We start from the raw sequence: 23402 nt of genomic DNA on the forward strand, positions 1-23402 counted from the left end.
ATTCAATAAAGATTTTTTTTTAAATGGTCCACATCAAAAACCCTTAAAAAAAAAAAAGAAGTAGATTTACAATGGCGTTTTGGATGTTGGAGTCCTACGGGTGCTTGGAAATAGAATTTCACACTCGGATTTTTATGAGCATCACAACCATCTTCCAGATCCACTAACTGTGGCCACCTGATTTGGGTGGTGACAGGAAGCTATGAAACACACTCTGAAAGCTCCGATCTTGCAAATCTTGAGGTCTTCCTCCTACTTAAATATTAGAGTCCCCAACTCTTGGTCCAGGTTTGGGGTAGATTCTCCACCAGATCTTTAATCAAATGGGCCAGTTCAGAAAGTCACCCTGAGACCTTCTCACATCTGAGTTCAGCAGGAATGCCGGGGCTCTGACCCAGCACCATGAGCCCTTTCTCCAGGGCTGATGCCCTGCCTGGGGCCCAACGCAGGCAAGACGAGGAGTCCTTACCCAGCAAGTCCCCCGAGAGGTTGACGGGCAGGATGACACACAGTGACAAGCAGCTGACCACCACCAGCAGGAAGATGATGTGTCTCTGGAAGGACAGGTAGTGAATGGCGTCCTCCCCACACCACTCCAGGATCTGGTCGTCGCTGGCCAAGACACACACAGAATCCGAATGAGCAGTGGTACCGGGCCAGGCCCCTGAGGCCTCTCGCAGATTATCTCATTTAAAACTCATGACCGTTCAGGAGGTTGGTCCCAATCTGACCACCATATTACATGTGAGGAAACAGGAACAGAAAAATCACATTAATGTCTACCATCTGGGACGTCCCTGGTGGTCCAGTGGCTAAGACTCCATGCTCCCGATGCAGGGGGCCCGGGTTTGATCCCTGGTCAGGGAACTAGATCCTACGTGCCACAGCTAAGGCCTAGCACAGTCAAATAAACAATAAACATTTTTAAAAAATAAACCTTTTACAATCACCCAGCCTGTAACAGCAGAGCTACGACGTGAACTCCAGAGCCTGCCTCTCAGCCTCCACCCCATTCTCCTGGATGAAAGAACCTGCCACCACTCCACTTACTGTCTCTAGAAACATCTGTGCCTACATCTGTATGGGAGTGAGGTGTGTAAGTACAATTATCCCTCAGCCCTTTCCTGCATCCATGAACAAGCAGAGCCGCTGACAAGAGGGCTGCTGGGAATCTTCTGAGCAAAGCTGTGTGTGTCAGGCTCACAGCCCCACCCTTCCTCCCGTCTCCCTCAGACAAACTAGGAGAGAGACGTGAGGTCACTGCTTCAAACACTGCAAGGCTCTGTCCACCCGACCAGCCCTGCTTCCTGCCTGTCCCTGCTGTGGCCCCAGAGCTGGGCGGGGGCAACCTGCTCCACCCCTTCCCACCCTCAGTGCTATATCTGGAGGCTCTGGGTCATCTGGGCACTCAGAAAACTAAAATTCTGGTTTCTGACAGCCAGACCTTCCTGCTACGGAGGGAGAAGGCATGGGGGGTATTTCTCTTTCCTGACATGAAGGTACCCTGAGGGTCTTGGTCTCAGAAGTCCAGGAAAGCACCGCACTGGGAAGAAGGAACTCCAGGAGGGACTACTCTGGTGCTCCAGAGGTTAACAATCTGCCTTCCGATGCAGGGGACTGTGAGTGAGATCCCTGGTAGGGGAACGAAGATCCCACAGGCTGTGGAACAACTAAGCCCACACAATACAACTAGAGGAGCCCATACACTGAAACAAGAGAAGCCTGGGTGCCACAGGAAGATCCAGTGCAGCCAAAAGAAAAGAAAGGAAGAGCTCAAGTAAGAAAGGGCTAAAGCAAATTGCCAACATCTGTTGGATCATAGAAAAAGCATGAGAGTTCCAGAAAAACATCTATTCTGCTTTATTGACTACACCAAAGCCTTTGACTGGGTGGATCACAACAAACTGCGGAAAATTCTTCAAGAGTTGGGAATACCAGACCACCTTACCTGTCTCCTAAGAAACCTGCATGCAAGTCAAGAAGCCATAGTTAGAACCGGACATGGAACAACAGACTGGTTCCAAATCGGGAAAGGAGTGCGTCAAGGCTGTATATTGTCACACTGCTTATTTAACTTATAGGCAAAATATACCCTGCAAAATGCCAGGCTGGATGAAGCACAAGCTAGAATCAAGATTGCTGGGAGAAATATCAATAACCTCAGATATGTAGATGACACCACCCTTATGCAGAAAGCAAAGAGGAACTAAAGAGCCTCTTGATGAAAGTGAAAGAGAGTGAAAAAACTGGCTTAAAACGAAGATCATGGCATCTGGTCCCAACACTTCATAGCAAATAGATGATGAAACAATGGAAACAGTGACAGACTTTATTTTCTTGGGCTACAAAATCACTGCAGATGGTGACTGCAGCCATGAAATTAAAAGACACTTATCCTTGGAAGAAAAGCTATAAATAACCTAGACAGCATATTCGGAGAAGGCAATGGCACCCCACTCCAGTACTCTTGCCTGGAAAGTCCCATGGACGGAGGAGCCTGGTAGGCTGCAGTCCATGGGGTCACTAAAAGTCAGACACAACTGAGCAACTTCACTTTCTCTTTTCACCTTCATGCATTGGAGAAGGAAATGGCAACCCACTCCAGCGTTCTCGCCTGGAGAATCCCAGGGATGGGGGAGCCTGGTGGACAGCCGTCTATGGGGTCTCACAGAGTCAGACACAACTAAAGTGACTTAGCAGCAGCAGCAGCAGTAACAGACAGCATATTAAAAAGCAGAGAGAAAAAAATAAAAAAGCAGAGACATTACTTTGCCAACAAAAGTCCATCTAGTCAAAGCTATGGTTTTTCCAGTAGTCATGCACGGATGTGAGAGTTGGACCATAAAGAAAGCTGAGTGCCCAAGAATTGATGCTTTTGAACTGTGGTGTGGGAGAAGACTCTTGAGAGTCCCTTGGACTGCAAAGAGATCAAACCAGTCAATCTTAAAGGAAATCAGTCCTGAATATTCATTGGAAGGACTGATGCTAAAACTGAAGCTCCAATACTTTGACCACCTGATGCGAAGAACTGACTCATTTGAAAAGACCCTGATGCTGGGAAAGATTGAAGGTAGGAGGAGAAGGGGACAACAGAGGATGAGATGGCTGGATGGCATCATCAACTCGATGGACATGAATTTGAGCAAGCTCTGGAGATGGTGATGGACAGGGAGGCCTGACGTGCTGCAGTCCATGGGTCGCAAAGAGTCAGACATGACTGAGCAACTGAACCGAACTGAACAGCATAAAAAGGCAGGTCTGAAAGGTGTGGTGAATGGTATGGCGAGTGGGCTCTTCAGCTACACAGACAGACCACAGTTGAATCCAGCTAAGCCACCTCCAGAGAGGGTCACAGGAACCACGGGAGGCTGGGACCTAAAGTGGAGAGGCTGCTACCTGCTGGCTATCTGGCCACTCAGCAGGCATACAAGGGGCAGTGAGGATCAAGGCTTGATGCCTACCTGGCACTGGGTGGGGATGCTTGCTAAGATCCCTCCTTTTTACTGCCTAGGTGGAGGAAAAACACTGCAACTGATTACACTGTGTTCACTTCTAAATAAACTACCAAAATCTATATACTTTGCCATAACATGTGCTTACTCAACAAATACTTGGCCACCTGATTGGAAGAGCCAACTCACTGGAAAAGACCTGATGCTGGGAAAGACTGAGGGCAGGAGGAGATGGGGGTGACAGAGGACCAGATGGGTGGGATGGTATCATTGACTCAATGGACATGAGTCTGAGCAACCTCCAAAAGATAATAAAGGACAGGGAAGCCTGGTGTGCTACAGCCCATGGGGTCAGAGTCAGACACAACGTAGAAACTGAACAACAAATAGCATTAATACGACAAAGCAGAATACACAGCTGTATAGGTTACAGCCCCACTCAGTGAGGTCTACACTGGAAGGGGACATGGAAAGATGGAAACCATAGGTGTGGACTATAGAACAAACTGTAAGCAGTCTTTTCTAGTCATCATGAAGACAATGAGTCAAAATTTCTGTTCTGCCCCAACCCGATCCAGGTGGAGAGTTGGGGGCCACAGTCCAGGGTGGGGATCGCCTGAGCCCCAGCCAGCAGTGATATGGAGAGTGGCGGAGCAGGAGAAAACGCGCCAGGTAGGTACCTTTCAGAGGTAGGGCTAGGGGTGACTAAAATTTCTTCTTGCTGATTCTTTTCTGTCTGTGATAGACTTACTACACAGAGTGTGACAACTTCCAATGCAAAGAAGAAACACTGACATGATTTCATAATGGGCAGGGATGGGAGACGCTAGCAAATCCACCCTTCCTGACCTCAGTCCTCTCCTCCCCGCCAGGAACCTTTCCTCCTGCTTCCTCTGGCCTCAGAACAGATTTCTCTGCTTTATTCTGCACAGACTGCCTCCTGCCATTTCCCCTGAGAACAACCCTCAGCAACCTCAGCTCTTTATAACATGGTCTCACACATATGAATGCACCTGAATTAGGCAGAGCAGCTGTTGCTCTCAGTCTTTTTTTGGGTGTGCAAGGGCAGGGAGAGTACAAATGCTTTACAATGTTGTGTTTCTCAGCTTAGTTGAGAAAACTGAAGGCCAGAGAGAAGGATTTACCCAATGTCCTGGAACTACCACATTTCATCAGTTCTAAGATATTTCAACATCTTTTCATATTTCAACATCTCTGAAATGGGGTGGGATCATAGCTGATCACAGCATAATAGAAAGCATTTTCTCATTCTCGGTGCTGTGTAAAATAGCGTGCATCTTACAACACCGACCTCTCAGATGGGATAGAACACACCACAGGCAGGAGAGCCGAGCCCCGTATCATGACTGCCAATCCCATGCTACGCAACTAACTGGGCCCCAAGCACCTCTTTCTCTCCAAGGGGTCCAAGTTTTGAAAAACAGCAAACTTTTAACCAAATGAGCTGAATATATTAAACAATCATTATTTCTCCATTGTTCACCAATTCAAAGACATATGATGCTGCCTAGAAGAACTTCCATGCAAATATATCAGTGATAAATGGTAAGCAGACAGAATTACTGCCTAAAGCAAAAAATTAGCTTTAATTAGCTTGCATAGAGGCTGCCTGGGCCACTTTAATTCTCTGCCCCCACATACTGCTTTGGGCCTGAAAAGTATCTAAGAGACTCCGGCTCAGGCAATGGCACCCCACTCCAGTACTCTTGCCTGGAAAGTCCCATGGACGGAGGAGCCTGGTGGGCTACAGTCCATGAGGTCACTAGGAGTCAGATACGACTTAGCGACTTCACTTTCACTTTTCACTTTCATGCATTGGAGAAGGAAATGGCAACCCACTCCAGTGTTCTTACCTGGAGAATCCCAGGGACAGGGAAGCCTGGTGGGCTGCCGTCTCTGGGGTTGCACAGAGTCAGACACGACTGAAGCGACTTAGCAGCAGCAGCAGCAGGATCAGCACCTTGGCTCTCTCCTCCTGACTGGCCAAACACCCAAACAAACCCACCCAAACAAGACATCCCCAGCCACCCGCGCTGTACTCACTGCAGGCGGAAGATTGCGGTCAGCCAGGAGCACAATCCCTGGAAATGGAGAACAGGGGTTAGCTTCCAATAATCTCTGTTTTTCGGAGGCAGATACAATCATCAGCTTTGACACTAAACAACCATCTAACTTCCTGTTTTATATAAAAATAAGCAAACAAACAACAAATTACTTCTGTCCCCAATTCAGCAAGCAACGCTCTTGTTCAAATACGACAGAATCTGCATGCTCCCAGTCCTTGGCAACGTGCATCCTGGGCCTGAAAATCTTGGGAAAACCTCTCAAGTTTTGACAATTTGTGGAATTATACAGGCTTCTGGGTCCAATGGTGAAATTCAAATCAAGAGCTGATGAAAGTTCAGCGTCACTCTGAAGAAGTTGATGAGGGCTTCTGTTCTTTTCAAAATGACTGAATGAGATGCAAGACAAAGCCAAGGAAACAAGCCTGCTTAACTGGACAGTTCCCTGGAGCGGGGTTTAGAGAGGGACAGGGTGTCGTGGGTTTTAATGTCCAACACGTCTCTTAAACTTAGCTCGCCTTAAAGTTGGACTGTCACCCAGTTGGGAAAGACAATTATTTGCTCGTCATTCATTCGCCAGTTACTTAGGACCTCCTGGGTGTCAGGAGATGGGGAACAGAGCTGGATAAGACTTAGTTCCTGCCTGCAGCCGACTCATAAACCAGCAGGCAAGTTAATAATTAACTGTCACACAAAGTCATAAATGTGGTAACACAGACAAGTGCTGCAGCCTTGTGCCTGAGAGTCAGTCAAGTGTCCTGATCGTGGGTCACTCAGCCGCCATCTGTGCCATAGTAATCCTCAAGTTCAGGTGCCTCTGTCAAAGCAGAGAAGCGCTGTCACCAGATTTGCCACTCAAGGTCAAGGGTGCGAAGTTAGCAGCTCACCGGGAGTACAACTGCCCTCTCCCTGCCAGTTCATTCCTGCCCATCCATGCAAAGCCCTGCCTCCCAGCCACAACCACACCAGCCCCTTAAATACCAACCATCTCGCTTTCAAAGTCCTGCTGCCCTGAAGAGGAAGACGACAGTCTCCGGAATCTGGACTCACTAGAAACACAAAAGGGGAAAATGACAGATAGTTATTTTAAAAGTTTGTAAACTTGTGTCTAGTATCTTGCTCCCTCTTGGAGCTCAGGACCAAAGCTACTGGCCTTCATAAAAATATAGGCAAAGACACTGACCACTGCAAGGAACGGTGAGACATGAAACTCTGCTATGTGGGATGGAGAACAGGGGGCCAGGGTGTCAATGGACCATCCTGTGTTTCACCCCCTTGAACCTCAGCCCTGTGACTGATATACATAAAGTGACATCAAAGCGTTGCCTGTTTACAATATATTTCCCAACATAGCAAGTAAAACTTGGAATAAATACTATCTTATTAAATCTAAGACAGCTCTGGTTGTAAATGGCACAATTATTTTTTGAACCACTACAAAGGAAAGGATGCTGTCAGTTAAATTATGACCACCACTGATAACAGGTTGCACCTAATCTCATAGATGAGAAAATGTCCAAAGCATGTATTTTGGACTTGACAAATTGGGGCATTTTACGTTGTTAATTTGGGCACATCCTTTCTTCTGAGTAACCCATAAAAGCTTCCCGTGTGCTCCCGATTTGAGGTATTTGCAACATGCTAAGTTTTGTTTCTCTCTGTTTTCCTGCTCCCAGCTTCACTAACCCACTTCTAATGGCACAAGCCCTGGTGAAACTCAACTGTCAAAGCCCTTCCAGAGAACTGCCTTATACGACCTTCACGGTAATCCTCCAGGCAAGAAAGGGCCAGAGGAAACAATCCAACGAGCTCAAGTTCAGGGTCCCGACCAAGATGACACAGCCATGGAAGTGGGGGTGTCTCCTGATTTCCGGGTGCCCTATTCTGCTGTAGTACTCAGTAATACTGATGGCTCAGGTGGTCAAGAATCTGCCGCAATGCAGGAGACCCAGGCTCAGTCCCTGGGTCGGGAAGGTCCCCTGGAGAAGGGAATGGCAACCCACTCCAGTATTCTTGCCTGGAGAATCCCATGGACAGAGAAGCCTGGTGGGCTATATAGTCCGTGGGATTGCAGAGTCGGACACAGCTGAGCAACCAAGCACACATGCATGCATGCACTCAGTCCTCCTAAGGGTGAATGTGCCAAAAATGTACCAGGTGTTTCAAAAGTTCCCCTAAATGGCCCAAGGCTCACATACAGCTGAAGCAAGAGGCCCCAGAGCCTAACCCTCAGGCTTCTGCAAAACCAGAGTGGAGACTGTGGGGAAAGGAGGGGCATCGATAGACAACCCCCATCGACCCTCCTGCACAGACCACATTTCAACACAGGAGCCACCTGTGGAGCAAGAGTGGGGGCCTGCCTGGGGAACCCCTGGGGAGGCCGAGGACAGGGAGCCCGGGCCTGTCTTTGTTTCCCCACTCACTTCCTATTTCGGCATCTGACACAAAATCCTGGGGTGAGGGGGAGCCGATGGAGCTGGAAATTCTAGTTGTGCAGACCTAGAACTCTTTCTCCGCCCTGAGGTGACATGCGCAGAGAGCCAGCAGAGCCCAGGGTGGAGGTGGAAGGGCCTGAGTCCCGGCCAAGGCAGTCTGTGCTCTGACGCAGACCCTCTGAAGCTGGTGGATTCGGGCCACGGGCGGACCCTGCCCTGGGGACGGGAGCAGCTCGCCTGCAGCCCTGCTGCCCTTCCCAACCCAGCTCTCCTTGTCCCCAGCCCCAAACTAATTAATCTCAAAGAAGATACACTTGGAAATGTTCAAGGCAAGGAAGAAAGCAGCCATCCTTCTTTGATGATGAAAGCCTTAAGTATCTGAAGCAACTAGATTCCTTCTGTAGTCTGAAGCAGAAGGTTCATGGCTATGGCCAGCCCTAAGCCCCAAGGGAGAGCTGGGCGTGTGGGCCCTAGTTTTTTCCCCACCACAAAGAAGGTACCGAGGCTAACCTCACGGGTCTGTGGTAAACAGCAGAGACAACAGTTTCTGGTACAGGCCTGGCAGACATACTAATGAGCACCATCTAACACTGGCAACACATGTGGGCTAAGCCTGGTGGGCTTCACAAGCCCCTCCCAGCCTCTCATGCTCTCTCTCCCCATCCCCCCACCTACACATACACACACTTGAAATAATGAGTCTTTTTACCTGTTTCCTTCTGACACCAGGGCAATGCGACCATAATCCCAGAATTTTCTTCTTATGATGGAAAATGCCGCTATTAAAAACTAAAAGTAGAAAAGAAACCAAGTAAAATCTTATTGAATGGCTTCTAATTAGAAGAGACAGCTGTCTTCGGGGCAAAGGCCACCCGCCTAGACTCAAGAGGGCTAGAGGACCGGAGAAGGCACTGAGTTGCCCGAGGCCACACAGCTCAAGAGCTCAACATTGCGTTCACCCTCTTCACCAGCTCCTGTCCCCATCAATGCTGATGCTGAGCTTGCCCTGGTGGCCTCCAAGTCAAGCTCCCAGGGCCTATCCTTTGCTCTCAAGGCAGTACTAGCAGCCACAGCCTTCCTCAGCCCTGGTCTGCCTGCAAGGGCCCCTGAGCAGGAAGGCCCTAACAGCACCCCTGGGGACCAGCTCCTGCCTTCACATCAGGTTGCATTTTTAATCACAGAACCACGATAGCAGAGCCCCTCACCCACAGGCTGAGCTAGAAGTGGTCAGATCTTTACCTTGAGTTTGGTTCTCCAGGAGCCAAGCCCTGGGGACCCTGGCACAGAGCATGTGGGGGCAACGCCCACCAAAGGCCCAGTGCTAGCTGGCTTGGCTTCCACAAGCAGGGGCCATCCACAGCCCTGCATGCCCAATGGCAATGGAAGGGGCTGGACTCAAGTCTAACCCCATTTACACTCTAAAAACCATGGATTCTAGACTCTCTCCTCCCTTCCTTTGCAGGTCCTCTGCCCTACTCCTGCTTCTCTCCCCACCCTGGACAGGCTCCCTCCCTTCAAAATCCAGGGAGGTAGAAAGACACATTTTAATCAGCATATCCCTGAATGCCCTGGTCAGGGACTCAGTTTTTAAATGTGGGTTTTGGACTCCAGAGTGGCTAAGTTCCAGCTGAATTTTCTCAAGGTGAAGGTGGAAGTTGGTGATACAGTTTCAAGGGCAGGTGAGTCTTGTCATCAGAAAAATATGAAAGCCGCTCAATGAGCGCCAGCCCTCTGCCCTGGCTGCTGCCTTGGCTCAAGTGGTGTGGGTGTTTCCCATGACTTGATGTCTTTCAGGCTCCTCTGGCTCCAATCCCCAAATCTCCTGCAATAAAAATCTACCCCACTAGCACACTCCAACGGAGAGTGACTCTCTCTTCTCATCAAACCCTGTTCAAGACAGACCCACCCCAGCCTGTGTCTCCTGACTTCTCTCCTTGGCCCTGACTCTCCCCTCCCTGAAGACGCTGGATAACAGCTCCAGAACCACCCTCCTCCATTAACCCCACACTGAAATCCATCACCACACTCCTGCCTACTCCCCCTGCCCAACCACGCCTGGTAGAGAGGACTGTTCTCAACCTATGAATGGGTTTTGGCCCAAAGAGGTAGGTTACTTGACACTTAAAGAGCCCTTTATGGTAAAGCAACATGAGTAGCACACAGGTTTCCATATCTGCCAGTAGAAGATCAACAATGTACCAAAACTCTAATGCAACAATTAAGACCTTAATCCTAGGGAGGAAAATGGAAAACTCCCTTCCTCTCTTCCTATGAACATTTTCCCTGCAAGTAAACTTGGGATGGATAGCCGCCTCCTTTAGGACAATGGGGCCCCCAAGTGACTTAGCATGCACCTTAAGATACCCTATCTCCCCTCTCCCAGGTGCCTCTGGTCCAAAGCAGTCCAGGGGGTCCACTCCCTCCACCCCTCTTACCTCGGTTACCCAGATGGTCTCCACTACATGTGAGGAGAAGGTGACAAGAGGGACCAACCATCCCTTGGACACTTTTGAAAAGAAGGTGCCCTTGCACCCCAGTAAATCACACCTAGCAAGTCTGAGCCAGTCTAGGGGGGAAGACGGCATATTTCAAATTGGGTGATGGTGGTGGGGGTCTTTGGGAACAAGCAGGTCTGAATTAACAAAAGTCCACTGTGAGGAGCTAACAAAGCATACTCTCCTTCCCCCAGTTCTCTCCTTTTCTCCACGTCTGATTCTCTAAAGGCCCAAGGACCCCAGTGGGGAACAAGGGTGACATCTATAAATTGGGAATTGCAGCTGCTCTAATTCTCATCCACACTCTCCAGTCACCTCTCTCATTCCAGCAGAGTGACCCTTCCTAAGGGCCTTAGACACATGACGGGCTGACAGCGTGGTAACAATGATAATAAACAAAAGAGCAGTAATGTACATTCTTTACATGCTTCGCCTTATTTAACCTTCTCCAAGAATCTCCGAGATAAGAATTATTACCCCCCTTTCACAGAGCAAAAACCTGAGGCCCCAATAAGCTATGTAATACGCCCAGGGTTACAGAGCCGGGAAGCAGAACTGGGACTTAAACCCAGGGATGTCTGGCTCCTCACCTGAGTTTCCCAGAAAGCCCTGTGGTGGGGGAGGGGGTTAGTGTTAAACAAATAACTGACATGATCCCCGGGGGTCTCACCAGGAAGCAGGTGACATCTATGAACAGGACAGTGGGGATGCCCCCGAAGGTGACCCCCTGGAGCACGGTGCTGTTTTTAGCCGAGTTGTAGCAGTAGGAGTCATTGGCCTGGTCCCCGATGCCCAGCCGCTCGCGGATGGTCACTGCTCTGGACTGCCACAGCTCCAGGAAAGGGGAGTCGGTCATCACGCTGGTCCTCCTTGGAGAAGGAGACCCAACAGAGAGTCAGGGCACCAACTCTCCAGTGGTTTCTGCAGCCAGCGCCAGCAGAGCCAAGGGCGGGTGTCTCCACCGGGGCTGCTGAGGCACAGGGATCCGGTAGAGGCAGACACCAGCCCTGAGTGCCCCGCAGAGTCTACAGAGAATAGCTCCATTGTGGATGCAGCCCAAGGGTCAGATGGATGGGGCAGATGGCTCACCCAGGACACAGCTGGCTGCCTCCCCAAGGGCAGGGATGAATAGGAGGAAAGGGAAGGACAGGAGCCTGCCTAAGGTGTGCCAAGTTCCTCCAGCCTCAGGGATGACTGTCAGGAAGTCATTCCTGAGGGGTAAGAGGTGGGAGTGGCCCTGGGAGGCCTGGAGTGAAGGCAGGGGACAGGATGGGGCAGAGGAATCAACAGAGGAGGAAGAGTGTCCAAATGCAACAACTGGCCCATGGACAAGAGCTCAAGAGATGTCAAGCTGGGAACTCAAGGATAGGCCCATGCCATATACTTGGAAACTGAGGCTCAGGGCCTTAAGAGTTCCATTAAGATTAAAGAGCTGGTCAGGGCAGAGTCAAGTCTCAGACCCAGCCTTCTGGGTCTCAGATGCCAGTTCTCTTTCTGCTCTGCCACATTCCCTCTGCAGCTGACTACCCACACCTGTTCAGTGAGAGATTAAAAAGCAGAGAAGGAGACTTCCCTGGTGGCCCAGTAGATAAGAATCAGCCTTGCAATGGAGGGGATGTGAGCTCCATCCCTGGTCAGGAAACTAAGATCCCATATGCCCTGGGGCCCATGCACCACACCCAGAGAATCCGTGTGCTGATGAAGATCCCACATGATGCAACTAAGACCCAATGCAGCCAAATAAATATGTTTTAAAAAGAAAGAAAGATTAAAAAAAAAAAAAAAGGCAGGGAAAGAGCAGCAGAGAGGAGGAGACAGAGAAGGCAAAGGGGGAGGAGGTGGACTAGGGGGAGGAGGAGGACAGGGCCCCAAGCCTCCTCAGGGATCCCTGAGTCACCCACTGTGCATCATTGGAGCACTCCCCGGGCTCTGCCCTCTCATTCTTACACTCCTGGCCTTTCTGGAAGGTCCAGCATTTCCAAAGCAAATATTGCTCCAGGCTGGTTGTTGACCTTTCCTTTCAGAGACGCCTGGTAACCGCAGGTGAAACTAATGGAAATCTCCAAACTCCGAAGGCCCCGGCGTTAGTGCCCAGGTTCTGGCCTGCTTTCACACTGTCTGCAGCTGAAGAGCCTGGAAAAATGCTCAGCATCCCTTCCTCTCAAGGTCCCATCTCCTTAAATCTAGTTAGACTAGATTCCCGGGGGACTTTGGCTAAGTCTGTCTTCCTACATGTTAGAGGGGCAAAAATCTGGGAGACAAGAAACGGTATAGAGAACAGACAGATATTTGGACTATGCAGTAATACAGCCTGGGTGTGTGTTAGGGAGCCAGTGATTTCCAATTCTGGCCGCTGGGACGGCTCTTTTGGGACAATCTCATGCACACAGGACAGGAGATGCAGGAGGCATGAGGGAGACGGTACGTCCGGGGGCATGGGAGGACTCTCCAAGAGGCCAAGTCATTCTGTCATCCCTATTAGAGACTTGGCAGTGGCTGGAGGGTGTGATGGCAGAGCCATGGAGTTGCTGGCCCTGCGCAGAGTCACAAAAGCTGCCTCTGGGAAACAGATGGTCTTAGTTTCTCTCCTTTAAACCCCACCCAGTGGCACCGCCCCAATGCAACACCCAGCCTGACGCTGGCTGGCGAAGGCCTGCCCCTCCTTCCTGTCCCCACACTTACCAGATGCTGGGGAAGGAAATGTGGATGTGTCCCCTGGAGAGGGCCTCAACTGGCGCTGGCAAAAGCAGCAGTGGCCCTGGCCGCCTCCCAAGCTGCCTCGGGTCCACTGCTCATTTCCTGCTGGGCTTTTCTGATGGAGGTCATAGGGCACCAGCCTTTGAAGACTTCCCTGAAGGAACACAGGAGACAACCAGAGTCACGTGGGAGCTGTTCTTTACCCAGGCCAGGGTTCCGGTGTGAAACCCTCCAGCACACATCCCCTGCACTCACACTTGCCCGGTGTCTCGGAACTCAAACACTCGTCCAGAGCCTACGGTTCTTCCCAACGGGCTCCCTCGTGTCCTGGCTCTCTCTCCAGGCACCTAGCGCTATGAAGGGGCCACCCTCCTCTGTGCACCCTGTTCCTCTCCTCTCTCCTCCCCAGCATCACCTGAAGCTCCAGCCTTTCCCCTCTTGTCCGAGGGCTCAAGGCCCTGGTGAGCCCAGGGCACTGGGACTCCTCCCACAGCAGCACTGGGAGCTGTAGGCTCTGGGAAGACGGAGTCCAGGACCTCACACAGGCCCCAAGGGTAGCTGGGAAGGCTTCTCCAGGTCCCCCAAAGACTAGAATCAGGAAAAAAAAAAAGGCAACAGAACCAACAAGGAAGGCCTGAACAGTGAAGTAGGGGGAAAAAAATCCCCATAAAATGGTCACAGAGGGAGTATTGTCAAGAGCAAGAGGCGCTGCTGTGGTGGAGGGTGGGGGGCGCCTCACCAATTCTGCTTTGTGTGGAGCTTTGAGAGAGCAGAAGTCTAATGTGAGGCAGGGACCTAGGTTCCTCCCCAACTTTTCCGCCCCTGTCATGCCTCTAAGTCAAACAGGCTCCCCCGGGTAGTTTAACAAGGTTTGATAAGAAGGACTCAGTGAGGTCAGCCAGCCAGCCTGGGATGAAACCTCAGGGATCTTCAGAGGTGGCCTGTCCCCTCTGCGCCCTCCAGGTGCAGGCATGGCTTTGGGGGCCCGCAGTGTCTCTCAGACCTTTCTGCTTAGTTGAGGTCTGTCTCCGCCTGTTACACGTCTGCAAGACTGCGGAACCATCACAGTGCCTCCAAGGCCAGCCCCCTGCATCCTCCCCAACGGGCATGCTGAGAGGGCAGCTGGCAACATATCGACCACAGGGCAGCCCCCCCCTCCCCCAGGCTCAGGAGGAGCAGGAGGGGCAGAGAAGGAGACTCAGCTGGTGGCAACTGGGAGAGAGCTGGCTTAGTGGCTGAAAGACTGACAGCACTGGGCAGGGGCCAAACCAGCAATTAGGCCCTGTGGCCATGGGTGCCCTGCCTGGTCATGTTCAGTCATCCCATATTTGTCAGATACATATTGTAAATGCCTGGTCTTATCCATCCCTTCTCTAGGGAGCTCTCTGCTCATCATCTCATTCAGGGAAGCCAAGATATACTGCTGAGGCCCTGGGGTCAGGTGAGCAGCAGGTGACTCAGGACCCAACTCAAAGTTCAACCCACATACACCCCAGAGTCTGGTTGTGGTGGGGGGACAGAGGGCTCAATGCGATGGCCATTCCCCAAACTGCGAAAGAAGTCAGCCACCCATGTTAACCCCTTGCCCATACAAACTGGCAGCTGCTGGCCCCTGTAGCACACCAGAAGATCTCTGTGCCTCCCTGCCACAAACAGGAGCAGAATGTGTGAGCATCATCAGCTCTTGCAAATTCAGGGTATTTTTATCATCACCAAATCTTCTGATTTTGTTACTACGATGGCAGGGCGAAGAACAGTTCCAGGTCCTCTGCCATAAGAGAAGACTCTGATGTTCTAGATGGCAGGTTGCAAACTTCTCCTTCAAGCCCCACCAAACAGAGTCCAGGAACCTGGACAACCATTCACCTCCACAGACTGCAGCAGTGGAGCACTAGGGAAATGGCCCAGAGTCCCGCTGCAGTGGACTGAAGCCCTGAGCAGGCTCTGAAGTGAGGCTCCCAGCACCACGTGGCTTCACCACTCTGTGCCTTGGCTTCCTTCTCCGTAAAATGGAGACAATGAAGTTCTTCCTGCAGGGTGAGTGGGAGGCAATGCCCATAAAGAATTGAACCCTCAAGGGCACTCCAAATCTGCTTTCATTTTAAGTCACCTCTCCAGACAATGGGAAACATGATAGCAAAACCCCATCTGACATCTTTCCTGTTAGAGCACAATGAACACCCAAGGGAGATCTTTGCCCATAAACTAAACAAACAAGAGGTGAAGTGAAGTGAAAGTTGCTTAGTTGAGTCTGACTCTTTGTGACCCCATGGACTATATACTGCCAGGCTCCTCTGTCCATGGGAGTCTCTAGACCAGACTACTGGAGTGGGTAGCCATTCCCTTCTCCAGGGGATCTTCCAACCCAGGGATCGAACCCAGGTCTCCCACATTACAGGTGGATTCTTTACCATCTGAGCTACCAGGGAAGCCCAGACAAGAGGTGTGTGAAGGCAGAAAGAAGCCTCTCCTTCTGTATACTCCACCTCAAGATAGCAGCAGACTCAGGACTCTCTGAGAGGTGTCAGAGGAGGGAAGTAGAAAGGCAAGCATGGAGGAGAAGAGGGAAATACGGGTAGTTTCTCCAATAAGAGATGACCTAGAGTCTTTCCTCATCCCCAACAAGAGTCCACAACTCTGCTTGAGTCAGGGCCCAAGAAGTCCTCAGGATGCCCCCACACACAGCCCCTTTGTACACACTAGGCCTGGACTGGTGAGCACAATCCACTGCTTAACCTCAAACCTTCCACACTTTTGGGGCTGGATACAGTCACATAACTTCAGCGCAGAAGGAAGCAAAGGGGGAAGGGGTGTCATTTTGTATACCCCTGTGGTCTCCTGTTTTTCAGAATACCAACTGAGCTGAAAGAGAGGCCACCCCAGAGTCTCAGGTAGCCAGGCTTATCAGGTATTGGGACCTCTACGTTTTTGGTTTCTTAGCAGAGTTCTCCTCTTCCCCTTATCCTCCAAAACCCCTAGCTTCCCTCCTCAGGACTCCAAAGAGTGGTTTCTACCTTCCCAGGGGCAGGGGACTCAGATGCTCAGCCCCTACCCAGGCCCACCTCGCATATCTCGCTTAGAGAAAAAAGAGCCCCTGGGCTGAGATCCCCGGGCTAGGCTGGGAGGTCGAGTTCAGCTGACAAATTCCCAGAGAGAGGGTGGGAAGAGAAAGGGATTAGCCTTAAAAGCGAAAAGTTGGAGCCTTGGATTGGGAAGTTGCGTAAAGGCATCAGGCGCGACGCTGGAAGCGGGGCGCGAGGTCTGCGCAGCCCGGGGACAGACACTCTCCTCCCAGCCACTCGGTCACCCCTGCTCCGGAGTTGGGACTGCGGAGGCACGAGGGCCTCACCCCGGAACCAGACACGAGACGTGGCACCCTGGCGTAGACCCCGGGTCCTGCCCGTCTCGGGGAAAGGAGGAAGGCGTCATGCCCCCTCTCAACGCCCCTTCCCCTTTACCTGCGGCGGCGGCGGCGGCGCAGCGACCCGGGCAGACCAGAAGTTGTCTGGCTCCACCTGGTTGGGCGGGGCTGCGTCCTGACCACTTAAAAGTTATAAAGTGAAACTCCCCGCTCTCCTGCACATGCGCAGAGCCGCGTCCACGGCTTGCTCAATTTGCAGCTACGCCCGAGTGGGTGTTAGCTCTGCCGCCGCCTCCCGCCCCCGGCGCTGTGCGCCCCTCGGCGATCCTCCGTCCAGGCCCGGCCGCGGGGCCACTGAGCTGAGCTCACTGCGCCTCCCTGAAGTCTGCAGGTCCCGGCCCGGCCAGCTCGTGTCCTGAGACCGAGGAGAGTGCCGCCAGGGCTGATTCCTCTCCCCGGCCCCCCGGCGCGTCCCCCTACCCCCGACAGACACCTTGGGGAGCCCCGGGCCTAGTACAGGGTGGTCACATCCGTGGGACGTGGGGGCAGCGCGTCGGCGAAAGTTCTTGATTTTTCTGTAGTGCACTGAATTTCCTAGACCAGCTCTTAGGCCCGCCTGTATCGGGGCCGGGTAGGGGGGAATAGGGAAATCGGGTGGGCTCAGCCCGCACCTCGGCTCCACGTAGTCCGTCGTCACCTGGTTCCCAGAGCGGAAGACTACGGCTCCGCTATCGTTCTGAATAGCCTGACAGTGAAAGCCCTGGGGCCGGGGTGGGGGGGGGGGGAGCCGGGGGGTTCCTACGTTTGGCTCCAAATAGAAGTCGCAGTGTTGCCGGCGGTGCCCTGGAGCCAAAGCCGGAACTGCCAATACTGGGCCGCCAGGGTCACCGTTCTAGCCCAGCTCGCTGAGCTCTGGGTCCCAGAGAGTTCCGTATGAGCAGCAGCCCCCGCAGCTGGACTGTAAGCTCCTCGAGGGCGCCGGGGTGTGCTCTGGGCAACACACAGGTCGGCGTTCAATGAGGACCGCGCCCCCAGTGAAACCAAAGAGCACAGCCCCCCGGCTGCAGCAATCTGCCCTCCTCCGCAGGCCTCCGTTTCCGCAGGGGGTTGGACCAAAGCTTTCTCTCAGGTCCCTTCCAGCACTAAAAATCGGTGAATCCTGAACAGCTCCGCACTCTGTACCTGCACAGTTTTGCAGGGCTCTGACCTCTCTTCCATTTCTGGGCTTTCATCTTTTGTTGTCATGGTAAATGTATTCACCTTATCTCTCTCCCCAGCCAGCCTGGGGATCTCTGGAGGGAGCCTGGCGGGGGTGTCTTCTGCTTCTCTAGCAGTGCTTTTCTGACCCATTTGCTGGCTTCCTCCTTCTCCCCAACCCCCAGTCACTAGTTATTTCCAGAGTTTGCCCTTGACCTCTGTGCTCAGCACAGCCCTTGTCCTACCCGTAAGCGCCTGACCATCTCTCCTCCTGCGGTTCCCTCCAGGGGCCAAGGAACCACAGCTGACCTCCAGCAGGTGCCTGCGTGTGGCCCCTGGCGCCTCAGACGGACTCTGTCCACTCTCTTCCCCGCATATCCTCCACCTTGTGTCCTTATTCTTCCCCTTCCTCAATGATTGCAGCCACCCCTGGCCTGCGCCGTGGGGTCCAGGGAAGTATAAGGTTCTAACCCCAGTGATTACATTGGTGGAGACACTGACAAAAAGAAAAGTTAGGATCCTTGATTTCAGAGAGGGAAGGGATTTCTAAACTGACTTTCAGTAGGTTGTTTAAACGGAGAAGGCGATGGCACCTCACTCCATTACTCTTGCCTGGAAAATCCCATGGACGAGGAGCCTGGTAGGCTACGGTCCGTGGGGTCACTAGAGTCGGACATGACTGAGCGACTTCACTTTCACTTTTCACTTTCATGCATTGGAGAAGGAAATGGCAACCCATTCCAGTGTTCTTGCCTGGAGAATCCCAGGGACGGGGAAGCCTGGTGGGCTGCCGTCTATGGGGTCGCACAGAGTCGGACACGACTGAAGTGACTTAGCAGCAGCAGCAGCAGGTTGTTTCAAAATCAAGAGAAGGTTAGACAGATCAACATGTGAGGTGAGATAACCATAGCCCCACTATGTGTCAGGCAGCATGTGGAGTGCTTATAAAAACACTACTTCTTTAAATTTCCAGTAGAAGTACAGAGAAGTCAAGGATTGTTCCTATCTGATAGAGAAGAAAATGGGAATTTAGAGGATGTAGAATTTACAGTTAATTTGAGCTGTAAAGATAAGCAAGGAATCCAAGACAACCATACCCCAGGCCTGAACCCTATATCAAACTCCGTTTAAAGCCAGTGTAATCTTGGCATTCTAAAATCTTACATCAGCATTTTATCATTTGCTCCCTTTATCTACCCTCAAATCTAAAGGAGTGATTCACATTCCTGTAGATGATGATTTTGATCACAGATTTTAAAAATTTTGTATCAGTTAGAATGGAAATAAAGCCCACTCCCTGTGCCAAGAAAAGTAAAAATATCAACAGCAATGACAAAAAAAAGTTCTGCCTCAATCTTAAGAGGACAGGCACATTAGAATCAATGCATTCCAATCCTAGCATCCTGTATCACTTAACTTGAGCAAGTTTAAAAGACTTGAGCAAGTCTTTTAAAGTCTTTTCCTTAATTTTCTAATCTGGTTGACCTAATTCCTACAGAACTTTCTGTTCTCTCACAATTTGCAGGGTTCTGGATAAAACAGAATAAAATGTATTTTATTTGTTTCTTGCAGAATACCCTTATTATTTGAGTTAGGAATGCACAACCTCTACTTACTACAGATTTTTAAGCCCAGAGCAGCAATTGTATCTCCCAGCCATATCACGGAGCTCAGCCCAGGTCCAATAAGAGGACAAGGAAACAATGACAAATTGGGGTTTCTCTTCTTAGGTTACAAAATCTACACAGGTAAGTGCTTAGGATACAGTGCAGTGAAAAAATGTCAAAGAGAGAAGATTGGGCAGGGGCTCCCAGTGTCCAAGGAGTCTTGTTCCTGAGAAACAAAAATCAGAAGGCGAGCTGACTGGTCAGAACTCAGTACGAAGCGCAGAGCACATGCCATCATCAGTTCAGTCATCCCCATTGCTTCTGGCGCCTGGAACAGTTTCAACACACACACAAGCCAAGTCCTTCGATGACTATACCCCACACCTATGGCTCCAACTTCCTTGGCACAAGCACCCCATCCCAGGCACAGCTGCACATCTGCACCCTCATGTTGGGCAGGCTGACCACCTGGGGCTGGAGTCGGCCTCCCTCCTGGATGCTGACAATCATGGGCAGCGAGGTCGTCTCCGAGGCGATGCACTGTCGAGGCCCCAGAAAAGGCCACTTGAAAGTCAGGGACTCTGGGGGCTGCTGGCAGGTGCCCACACACTCATAGGCCAGGAAGCCTGGGGGCTCCAGGACCCAGTTCTCAGCCCACTTCATCCCCTGCAGGTCAATGTACATCTCCTGGCGGCAGCAGCGGGTGCCCTCGGTCACTGGTGCCTTAGGATCACAGTTTCCCTGAGCTCTGTGGGGAGCAAAGAGAGGCAGAGTCAGAGGTCAGCTGAGAGGGCAGGGGTCATGGGGCCCAGGATGAGACCTAGTGGGACACCTGGAAAGATTTATGAGCCATCTCTCATTATGTTCAAAATGTTGGATATTTATGATAAGGATGGATAACTAGAAATAACCCCCAAAATGATAATTAGAGCTGACATTACTCCCAAGAGTGGAAGGAGATATTTTATATATTCATTCATTCCCACAGCACCCTATAAAGTTGCCCGTTTCAAAATAGGTTCACCCTCAGTGACCCACAGCACCTACCCATAGTCCCTGAGGTCCAGGGTGTGCAGCTCCAGCTGGGGCTCCCCCTGCCGGCCGCTCGACGGCCCCTGGGGGGCGAAGCGGACCAGCCTGTGGGCGCTGGACGCCAGCGGGCCCAGGTGCTCCCGCTGCACCAACACCTGCAGGAGCAGCGGCTGCCGGGGGCTGCGCAGCCGCTGCCAGAAGTTCACTGCCTCGGTCACATCCAGGGCCTTCCAGCCGCTCTCGTGGATGGTCACCAGCCTGCGACACCGCACGGAGGGAGACACAGGCCCGCGCTCAGGCGTGGGGACTGGGACTGCCCGGGGTGGCCCCGGGGGCGGCACCTCTCCCACTCGCTCCAGGGTGTCCCGCCGGGATCGAGCCGCCCCTCCTCCCGCCCCGGGCCCAGCCCTCCTTTCCTCCCCCCAGCCCCACACCTCAGCCGCGACCTCCGCACCTGGAGTCGATGAGGGCGGTGCGGTTGGAGCCGTCGTCGCGGACGTGCAGCCACTGGACGGTGACCCGGGCGCGGTCGCTGCGCGGGAAGAGGCGCTCGTGTCTGCGGAGCGCGGCCCTGGGGACCGGCTCCTGGAAGAGGCGCAGCACGGCCTGCACCAGCTCGCTGCGGGGCGGCAGCCGCTGCTCCATGTCGAACACCAGCAAATGCGAGGACGCCTCGGACTCCAGGAACCTGCCGACCACCTCTGGGGACAGGAGCGGAGTCAGCGGGGCCCCTCCGAGCACCAGGCGAGCTCTGAGGATGCAGGGCTCAGGGCGAGCGAACAGGGTTTCCCCAGGAATCCCCAGGGAGAGTTTGGAGGCTGGGAAACTGATGGGCCAGGCCAGAAACAGAGCACCTCCACTCCTAGAAAAACCATCATCTGGGGTTGGGGCTTGTTTACTAGTGGTGACCCCCCTCACCACTAGTGAGGGGAGGGGCAGCTTTGGGATACTGAGCAAGGGCTGGGACTCTGAGTGAAGACTGCAGACCTGCAGGCTTCTTTAGGCAAAGGGGCAGGAGTGGGAATGGAGAGTGGAAGGCTGAGGACCAGCCAGTGAAAACCTACAGTCACCAGCTGAAACCGGCTTTTCCTAAGAGGCAGAGAAAGAGCTCTGAATTTACTTTCGTTTCCCTGCTTGGTGAGGGGACTCTTGCGGGTGAAAAGGAACAGGGGCAATTTTTGTGGAATTACCGAGCCCTGAGGGAAATGGTGAGGTCAGGCACAACACCCTCTTCAGAGGCCCCAGCAATCCATCCCAGCACCTGAGGCTCCAGGTTGGCAGCGCGATCACCTGATCAGCCAGCCCCATGGCTGCCAGCAGTCACCCCTGCTGAGGTGTCCAGCACTGGCCTCCTGGTCTCCCCAGGCGCCTGGCCTGGTCTATCTGTGGGTGTCCTCAGCCCTGGGGAGGTGAGAGGCTGCCATAGGACTCAGACCTGGTACCTTCCATCTCATAAAATACCCACTACTCTGGGAAGTAGTCAAAGCTAATTTAATCTCATTTCAAGAAACGCAAGAGTTGTTGGGAGACTTGTCCAAAAACAAATACCAGAGGTGATAACTGAATGCAGAGGTCCTTTCCCTCTAAGGCAACACTCTGCGGAGGCCAGCCTCTTTGTCCCCTAGCACAAAGGCACCTTGACCATCTGTCTTCTCTTCTCTAATCTCTCTTCTTTCCACTTTGCTTCCTGCCCCATGATTCCCTGTTCTTGCCTTGGCTTTGTCAGCCAGTCCAGCCGGCCCAGCTCCTCCTGGCCCTGAGAGGCGGGGTCCTCAGTGCAGACAGAGACCAGGAGCCCAGACCCACCATCCTCACAGGCCATGGTACCCCCTCACCGCCCTCTGGACCCTGCACCCCAGACAGCTACCACCACCACCATCACCACCACCACCACAAGGACCAGGCTGCAGCAGGAGGGCAGGCCTCACCTCGGAAGTTCTGGCTGAACCTCTTCCCCCGGGAGCGTACCCCGTGGCCGCGCTGCAGCAGGGCCACATACTGGGCCCTCACGTGGGCGGGGATGACCAGCCCCTCCACGGTGGCCTTGTCCACGATGGGGACCTCGCTGAGGTGCAGCTGCTGCAGCAGGCTATCCAGGATCCGCTCCTCGGTCAGGGCCGCCCCGGGGCAGGCCAGGGGCAGCGCCCAGAGGGCCCAGCAGAGCCACAGCGGCCGCATGGCGCTGCTGGGGAGAAGGAGGGGCAGAGTGGATGTGTCCCCAGAGGAGGCTCCAGGAGGGTCCCAGCAGCGGGGTGTGCTGAGAGCCAGGCTGGGCCAGCTTTATAGCAGCCCTGGGCTGGGCCAGGGTGGTGGGAGGGGGGAGAGGCTGGGAGGAAGGGAGGTCACACCCCTCAGACCTCCTGGGAGCTCAGCATCCAGACAGGTCCCTGAGCCCGAGGAGGGGGCTGTCTAGACTGTGGACAGATGGTATTACTGTGGTCAGGTGCCTCTACCTCGGCCGGGGTTGCTGGACCAGTTAAATTAAAAAGCTTGTTCCCTGAAGAAGAGGCAAGGATCTCTATGTGCTCTCTTCCCTGTCCCTCAGTCACAGAGCAAACTCCAGTCCCTGGTGTGGACTTAGAGTCCTGATTCTTGCTACAGCTCCTGTGTGTGCACACCAACACCTTGGCTCTCTGGCTAAGGACCGATTCTGCCTACAAGGATGAGCATCTGAGCCTGGTGCTCAAAGGACTCCTGGGGGCTGTTGAGCTCCTGGGCTGTCCACAATTGGAAAACCCAATGTTTTTCCCAGTGCTTAGGGGGGAAGGGGCGACCTTCCTAGACAAGGGAGCCTGGGATAATTTAGTACCAATGGGATTTTGTCCAATAAGGAACCTCATCCTCTCCTTTTCCCTGGCTGTTCACAGATTCAGAGATTGGAGTTGAAAAAAACGTCAGCCCATTCCCTCCACCAGTTTTTGAGCTAAGAAAACCAAGGCTCAGAGAGGCAACAATATCCCTGGCTCACAACAGTTAATGATGGATGCCTGCCTGAAGTCAAGTCTGATTCCTAGCCCACAGCTTTTTCCACAACCTCCAGCT

The 23402-nt window shown here is 52.7% G+C and overlaps 2 protein-coding genes across 6 annotated transcripts in view; both read right to left on the minus strand.

Moving 5' to 3' along the window:
* The window catches only part of TMEM63A (transmembrane protein 63A), a 36607-nt gene extending 19352 nt beyond the window's left edge, over positions 1-17255 (minus strand). For 2 of the 4 annotated variants that reach the window (XM_055582007.1, XM_055582004.1), the window contains exons 1-7: positions 16622-16735; positions 13149-13317; positions 11137-11335; positions 8681-8760; positions 6522-6585; positions 5517-5554; positions 470-612 (exon numbers count right to left, since the gene is read on the minus strand). In XM_055582007.1, coding sequence (XP_055437982.1) covers positions 470-612; positions 5517-5554; positions 6522-6585; positions 8681-8760; positions 11137-11322 — 511 coding nt within the window. In that variant the 5' untranslated portion in view covers positions 11323-11335; positions 13149-13317; positions 16622-16735. Of the gene's footprint in view, positions 1-469; positions 613-5516; positions 5555-6521; positions 6586-8680; positions 8761-11136; positions 11336-13148; positions 13318-13418; positions 13711-16621; positions 16736-17195 lie in introns of those variants that run through there. The other 2 variants (XM_055582006.1, XM_055582005.1) reach the window with 2 other exon arrangements.
* Positions 17256-19119: 1864 nt separating this feature from the next.
* On the minus strand, positions 19120-22538 carry LOC129653944 (left-right determination factor 2-like). Of its 2 annotated transcripts, XM_055583576.1 has the most exons (5): positions 22289-22538; positions 21031-21061; positions 20815-20931; positions 20376-20618; positions 19120-20076 (listed from the first exon to the last, which is right to left on the minus strand). In XM_055583576.1, the coding sequence occupies exons 1-5, from the start codon at positions 22536-22538 to the stop codon at positions 19713-19715; spliced, it is 1005 nt and encodes a 334-aa protein (XP_055439551.1). In that variant the 3' UTR covers positions 19120-19712. The 2 variants fall into 2 exon arrangements, with proteins under 2 accessions (XP_055439551.1, XP_055439549.1); XM_055583574.1 differs by having other exon boundaries at positions 20815-21061.
* Positions 22539-23402: the final 864 nt, after the last annotated feature.

The sequence above is a fragment of the Bubalus kerabau genome, chromosome 5 (assembly GCF_029407905.1).
Source record: "Bubalus kerabau isolate K-KA32 ecotype Philippines breed swamp buffalo chromosome 5, PCC_UOA_SB_1v2, whole genome shotgun sequence".
NCBI classification, from domain to species: domain Eukaryota; kingdom Metazoa; phylum Chordata; class Mammalia; order Artiodactyla; family Bovidae; genus Bubalus; species Bubalus kerabau.

Excerpts from the sequence above, each read along its gene's own strand:
- LOC129653944 (XM_055583574.1), bottom strand. The coding sequence starts at position 22,538 with ATGCGGCCGCTGTGGCTCTGCTGGGCCCTCTGGGCGCTGCCCCTGGCC. Across the intron at positions 21,062-22,288 it reads GTTCAGCCAGAACTTCCGAG|AGGTGGTCGGCAGGTTCCTG; the intron begins GTGAGGCCTGCC and ends TCCTGTCCCCAG. Across the intron at positions 20,077-20,375 it reads CTGGACCTCAGGGACTATGG|AGCTCAGGGAAACTGTGATC; the intron begins GTAGGTGCTGTG and ends TGCTCCCCACAG.